The 6670-nt window shown below is 61.9% G+C and overlaps 1 protein-coding gene across 4 annotated transcripts; it reads right to left on the reverse strand.

Moving 5' to 3' along the window:
* Window positions 1-795: 795 nt before the first annotated feature.
* On the reverse strand, window positions 796-4803 carry MRGBP (MRG domain binding protein). 4 transcript variants are annotated; one of them, XM_059705092.1, is made up of 5 exons: window positions 4560-4785; window positions 4254-4375; window positions 2525-2606; window positions 2244-2318; window positions 796-1651 (listed from the first exon to the last, which is right to left on the reverse strand). In XM_059705092.1, the coding sequence occupies exons 1-5, from the start codon at window positions 4705-4707 to the stop codon at window positions 1479-1481; spliced, it is 600 nt and encodes a 199-aa protein (XP_059561075.1). In that variant the 5' UTR covers window positions 4708-4785; the 3' UTR covers window positions 796-1478. The 4 variants fall into 4 exon arrangements, with proteins under 4 accessions (XP_059561075.1, XP_059561074.1, XP_059561077.1 ...); XM_059705091.1 differs by having other exon boundaries at window positions 796-1666; window positions 4560-4781; XM_059705094.1 differs by lacking the exon at window positions 796-1651 and adding an exon at window positions 1705-2094 and having other exon boundaries at window positions 4560-4803.
* Between the last annotated feature and the right edge of the window lie 1867 nt (window positions 4804-6670).

Genomic DNA, 6670 nt, shown 5'->3' on the forward strand with positions numbered 1-6670 from the left:
TCTCCCTGCATGTGTTCTAGAACTCTCTAGAAGGCAGACCTCTGCTCTCTTCCCATGAAGAGTTGTTGCCTGCTCTGCTGCAAGGATAGCTGGGTGAGCGCAGCGTGTGCTGTGCAGACTTCATCACAGGGAAAAGGCAGTGGCAGGAGGGTGTGGCGAAGGGTAGCCTCCGACCACCTGGGTTCTGTCTAGATCCCTGCTCCAGGCGGCAGGTGCGGACACACCCATGGGCCCCCAAGCCTTGGAGTGCAGGCTCTGCTGCAGTTCCAGGACAGGGTGGATGCCGAGAGCAGCCGCTCAGGGTCAGCAGACTCTGGCACAAGACACTCGGTACCAAGCACTGCTGGCCTGCTGGGAGGCAGCGTGCCAGCCATGTCTTCAAGGGCCTGAAGAAATGGGTCTGGCACGGGCCAGCCTCCAACCCGATGCTGGGCGGCCTCTCAGCACAGGGTCCTGGACGGGCTGCAGCGAGTTCTGACTTCCTGCTCCCAGATGGTGGGAAGGCTGCTGGGTGGGCAGGAAACTGTCCTGTCTGTCGGTGCGCCGGCTGGCCTCTCCATCACTTGGTGGACTTCTGCTGTGCACAGCAGGCCCAGCCCCGGGCACATGCAGACATCCAGCGGGAAGGAGGCGCAGCTGTGCCTCGTTTGCTCTCCATCTGAGGGCCTCGTCAGTCACCTCACACTCCGCACCTGCTAAGAGCTGCACCTACTGTATCACGTGAGCCAAGCACATCGACAGGCTTCCGACTGCAGCCAGTGACTGGTTTCGGTATGAAAATCACACAAGCCCAGGTTGCTTTCTGTGCTTTAATGCTCCACAGGCCCCGGCCGGCCATCAGCTCCTGTCGGGCCTCCCTCCACTCACTCGTTTGCTCTGTTTGCAAGTTACTCGATAATACAAAAATAACCACAAATCCTGTGTCTGGCATATAAAACTGAGCAAAAGTTATCCTGTCGCTCATTCCCTTAAAACAAAACATCTTGGAAAAAATACAACATAGGTTTTTAACTTCTGCAGTATTTTTTCATATAAAACACTAGTAAAATAGGTTTCTTAGAAATTAAATAGTGAAATATCAACCACATTATACACATCGTTACAGTACAAGTGAATGAGGCCAAGTACCCAGCTGTGTCTCAGGGCCGGGAGGGGCCGCTGCAGGCGGCGTGTGTGGTCTTTCTCCTGAGGTCGCAGTCACTGAGCAAGAGCAGCGGACAGATGGACAGTGGCCCAGGGGGAAGCCTGGTGCTCCTGGGCGGGCGGGGACAACGGCGTTGTGCTCATTCCTCCAGGCTCTGTCATGTAGGCTGTAGCTCAGGCCGCTGGTGCGGAGAGCAGCGGAACTGACACAGAGCGCACCCAACCTAAGCCGGCGGTCCTTTTTCTAGGGGTGTGGGTGCCACAGATCCCCAGTCCCCAGGGCGGGCAGCAGGGGCCGAGCACCTGAGCCCTGCCAGCCCTTCTCTGAGGAGCATCTAAGTCCGGCGCCGCTTGGCAGCACTGGGGCTGGAGGGGTTGCTGTTGGCGGTCAGGACCTTGTCGGTGACTCGGCTGCGCTTGCGCTTGTCCACCCCTTCCTTGGCCCCCAAGTCTGAGGAGTTCTTGTCTCTGTCTTTGCTGCACTTTTCGGTTGCTTTCCCCAAGCTTCCTGAAGATGAAAAAACTGGGAAATAAAATCATTTGGCTGAAAACAGAATATCCAGAATTTTATTTCATCTTCTTGTTCGGTTAGAAAATTCTGTATCTACACACATGACGCTCTGAACCCACAAGCTTCTCCTGAGCTGGGGGCGCCCGCCCGGCCCGCAGAGCACCTGGTCCTCCTGAGGGCGTGCCCACCAGGGGCCTCGGGCACCACGCGCTCAGGCTGCAGGACCCGCCCGCCGCCACTCACGCCTGTGCTGCAGGTGGAGCCAGCTTTTGCTACTCAGTTTGTCCTGTACTGAGGCCTCCGGCACTGCGCACTGGGTCCACCTGACTGGGCCCGCCGGTGCCCGGGGCCGCCCTGCGGTTCATTCATGGCGTCGGCCACACGCACGATGTCCATGCCCGCCGAGGCTCCTGCCCGAGCAGATGGAAGCTGCCTTTCAACTGCTGGACCAGACAGAGTAGCTGTGGCTGCAACGGGCTAGAAATTCAGGCTGGGGACCTGCGCTGCGCCCTGTGGGAAGGCCTTGCCAGGGGTGGGTGCTGTGTCCCCCGGGACCCCGGTGGAGGGATGGGAGAAGCTACACACTTACCATCCTCGGCTCCATTGTGGGGGTCCATGTCTTCCTTCATTTCCTCCTTCATTTCCTCTTCAATGGTCACTTTTCCTGTGGGGAGACAACTGCCTTCCCTGAACGCCCACACTACTGGGGTGGCTCAGGCTGGGGCTGCTCCCGACCACCCAGGTGGGCCGAGCATCACAGGCCAGAGACCCTCACTCCTCCCGGAGGCTCATGCCCTTCACTCTGACACCACCACCCTTGCCCACCTCCCACCTTTCCTAATTCCCAAACCTAACCTGTCCAAGTCTCACCTTCGCGGACTTCTTGAATGATTTCTTCCGGGAGGACGAAGTTCCTTTCTGGATTCGGGAATGGAAGAATCTCAGACTCGTGCTGATGGCAAATAGGAAGTTTAATTTTTTTAAGAAACAAAAAAGGTGTGATTTTAGCAAGTGACGAAAAATGTGTAAGAGCCAGCTCAGGAGCACCCAGTGAGTGCACAATGTTGCCCTGAGGCTGCGGAGGTGGGCAGGAGACAGACCAGGGCAGGGGTCTTAGTGGGAAGAATGCTGGTCAGTGTCACCTGACATGTGCTGGGCCACATCCCTGCTGGCACACACCTCAGGGCAGGGCAGCGGCAGCCCAACAGCCTGGAGACAGGGCATGTGGGCTGGGAAAGCCACCCCACAGAAAGCAGGTAAGGAGCGCAGAGACCCAAGGCCCTGTGGCTTGTCAGGCTCCACCTGTCCTGCAGGTCACGTGTGCCAGAAGGGACAGACCGTGATACACGGAACACCAGACGAGGGAAGGTGAGTTGGTGGGAGGGGATTCGGGAAACGGGCTTCCACCCGCCACCCACATGGGAGCCATGTCAAGCCAGGCGGCCCGCTGTCAACGTGCTGATCAGCATCTCCGGCCGCGGTGATCCACCGGCTGCTGGTCCCCCTGCTCACTCTGTGGGTAGGGTCCGGGGACTTGTGCTAACAAGGGCCAGAGTGGTGCTGGGGTCTAGGCAGTGCCATCCCTGAAGTCTTGCCCAGGCCTGAGTGACAGGCCATGACAGGAAGAGGGAGAGGGCTGCTGTCCTGAGCTGAGAGCCCTGGGTGTACCCTGCAGCCTCCCGGGGCCTGTCATGTGGGCCCCCCGCATGAGTGTCTGTGCCTCAGAGCTACCTGCCTGCCTCCCCAGGGACACCAGGGGCTCCCCAGGACAGGACTCTGCTGCTCTCATCTCCGTGTCCCACTTCTGGCCCCAGCAGCCTGAAGTCAGGGTGTGGGAAGTGCCTGGGGACCAGGTGACCCCACAGATGACACACGTGGGAGCTTTGCTGAGTGCAGGCCTGCCTCGGCCTTGCACCCAAGGCCACCCCCGAAGGACACCTCTAGTGCAAGCAGCTGACCCTCACAGGGGCTGTGCATAAACAGCAGCCAGCCCCAGGACACAGCTGTGACCCATGACAAGCAGAGGCAGAGGACTTGCCGGAGGTCGACAAGAAGCCAGGGGCAGCACAGGATCTGGACAGAAGGCCAGGGGCTGGCAAGCCTTTCCTGACACAGCTTAGGCTCCTGCCTTGACCCAGGTGCCCCGACCCCAGGTGGGTGCCCTCCTCTGATCTCCTGCTGCTCCTCTGGGGGGAACACCTGTCCCTTTGGCCCTCCTGGTTACCTAGGGAACCTGGCTGACACCCTGCCGGTCCGGTTCTCACAGAAGCCACCACATCACCTACACCTGACCGGAATGTGGGCACCGTCCTGCCTCGAGCACTCCTGGGACCTCCCATAAGTCAGATGCCCGCGTGAGGGCCCCCTCCCTTGGGCCTGGGCTCGGCGTTACCTCCCCGGAAAGGCTTTCACTCATCACCCATCTACAGTCGGTTCTGCACGGTAACCAGCTGTTATCACTAGGTCTGTGCTTTCTTGAACCCCACTCGGAGCTACCTGGTTGAATGAATGGTCCCCACGAGGACGCGGGCGCTCTGAGGACAGACCGAGGTCTGGAGGGCTCGGCCTTGGGGGACGGGGAGGGAGGGGTCCAGCTCACCAGCGCCTGCATGTCATACATGGTGCTCAGGTGGTCCCAGATGACCTTGGACGGCACCTGTCTGCCGATGTTCTGGCTGAACTTGTCCCTGATACAGATCATGTGGAAGTGCCGGTTCACACCTGCGGGGAAGGCTCCGGTTGGAGGGCGAGAGGAGGGGGGGCAGGCGTCGGTGGGGAAGGGGCAGAGAAGGGGCAGAGGCGGGGCGCGGGCAGGCAGGGTCGGTGGAGGGGGCCCCGCCCAGCGCGCGCCCCCGGCCGTTGCCGGCGCGCCCCGCCCCCACGCAGGTCCGCGGCGCCCGCTCACCGACGGGCTTGTGGCCCAGCATGGCGTGGAAGAGGCACACCTCCACCTCGGGGCTCCACACCACCGTCTCCTCGGCGGGGCTGGTGGCCGCCTCCCCCGGCCCCTTGTCGCCCGCCGCGCCCCCGCCGCCCACCTCGGCCTCCCCCATGGCCCGGCTCAGCTACGAGCCCCCGGCGGGAGCGGCGGGGCCACGGCTCCGCGCAAGCGCACTCGCGGGGTGCGTGCTCTGCGGCTCAGCACGCAGGCGCAGGCTCAGCAGCGGGTGGGTCCCGGCGCGCCGGCGCCCCCTGGCGGCAGGCCCTGTAACGCAGCGCGGACCTCCGGAAATGGAGTGGATTTGGGGAAGGGGATGGTGGCGGTTGAGGCGATGGCTGCCCAATCTGGGTTACCCCGTCGAATGTAAGTGGCGGAATTGCAAATTACACCCCAATAAAGCGATTCAGAAATAAGAACAGGCCACAGTCAGTTCCGCCAGCGTGGGCTTTAAAGGGCTCCTATTGCCTCTGATGACCCCTGGTCGGAGCACTGCACAAAGCGGCTTCGGCGCAACGGGGAGGGATCTGGACCGAGACGCCCATACAGGTGGGCGTCTGGGGGGTTGACCGGGGCTGCGGCGGGGGCAGGGCCTGGGCGGGGCCCCGAAAGACCCCGGCGCGAGTTAACTGCGGTCCGCACCGGGGCGAGGCCGAGGCAGGGCCGGGTCGGGGCCAGGTGGAGGGTTACCCGCTAGTCTGCGCCCGACCGCGGCCGGGGCGGGGGCGGGGCGGGGCGGAGTCTTGCCCTGGGGCGTGGCCAAGGTGGGCTGCCGGCTGGGAGGCAGCAGCCCAGTGACGAATCAAAGCAGCACCCAATCAAGGCATCCCGGGCCTCCGCCCGCCCCGCCCACTCCTGCCCGGCCACGCCCCCGTGGTGCCCCAGCGCCCGCGGGTAGTGCGCTCTTGGGCTCCCGACGACTGTAGGCTCCAGGATGGGGTTTGTGGGTGCCCTTTCTCTGCCGCCTGCAAGCTGTGTGAGTCGCGCCAGGCACAGAGCCTCTGGAGGCCTCAGTTTCCTCAAGGGCGCCTGCCCAGGGGTACGTGGGGGTTCCGACCTGCCAGCCGTCTGTCTGCTCAGCGTCCCGGCTGCAGTTCGGGCTTCATAGTAACAGCTGGAGCCAGGCTGCCGAGCGCTGCCCCTTGGCCCGCATAGACTGGTCAGCCTCACTCTCTGGGACAGGCACGTGGACTCAGAGCGGGGTCCGCTGGCTGGGGCCGAACCTCAGCTTCCCATGTGTGAAGGGGGCTGCCGGTGATGCAGTCCCCACAATTCCAGCGGGAGAGGTGGCCCAGAGAGGATTCTGCAGCGGCCCAGGGCCTCCAGCTGTCAGGGGAGCCCCGAGGTCGCAGGGAGTTCTGGTCCCGCCTGGCCCAGAGTGGGATTTGACTCCGTGGTGCCCACAGGCAGAAGCAGGGCTGCCTAACAGGCTCCTCAACGCAGAAAGCGCCCAGTGGAGTGTGGCCTCCATTAGTAATCTCTCCACTGTGCCCTGGGCACCTTGGGGTCCCTGCTCCTGGGCCACGATCCCTCTCTGCTCACTCCCACCCCATCTTTGCCTTTTTCTTTCTTTTAAAAAAATATATTTTTATTGATTTCAGAGAGGAAAGGAGAGGGAGAGAGATAGAAACATCAATGATGAGAGAGAATAATTGATCGGCTGCCTCCTGCATGCCCCACACTGGGGACAGAGCCGGCAACCCGGGCATGTGCCCTTGACCGGAATCAAACCCGGGACCCTTCAGTCCGCAGGCCGATGCTCTATCCACTGAGCCAAACCAGCCAGGGCCCATCTTTGCCTCCTCTCCCAGGTGCCTGGGATCCACAAACAACTCCAGCGGGGTTGGCAAGCTCTCTGCTCCAAGGGCCAGCTGGGGCTTGCAGACACACATCTCACCTCTAGGGGGCGTCTCCCACTCACTGTTTGGACCCAAACCAGGGCTCCTTAGAAGCATGCAGGCAGGAACCAAATGAAGGCAGTTCCTTTGCAACCTGGCCCACCCAGAGGATGGCATCTTGAAAAGGAAGTCCAGTTCTCCAGAAGGGCATATGAGAAGGAATCGCTGTGGTGACCGGAG

Source organism: Myotis daubentonii, chromosome 8 (assembly GCF_963259705.1).
Source record: "Myotis daubentonii chromosome 8, mMyoDau2.1, whole genome shotgun sequence".
Lineage (NCBI taxonomy): Eukaryota > Metazoa > Chordata > Mammalia > Chiroptera > Vespertilionidae > Myotis > Myotis daubentonii.

Bases quoted from the DNA above. Each gene is read 5' to 3' on its own strand.
- MRGBP (XM_059705091.1), bottom strand. From the start codon at position 4,707: ATGGGGGAGGCCGAGGTGGGCGGCGGGGGCGCGGCGGGCGACAAGGGG. The intron at 2,607-4,253 runs GTGAGCTGGACC...ATTTGCCATCAG, and splicing joins TGTATGACATGCAGGCGCTG to CACGAGTCTGAGATTCTTCC. The intron at 2,319-2,524 runs GTGAGACTTGGA...GTCTCCCCACAG, and splicing joins CATTCAAGAAGTCCGCGAAG to GAAAAGTGACCATTGAAGAG.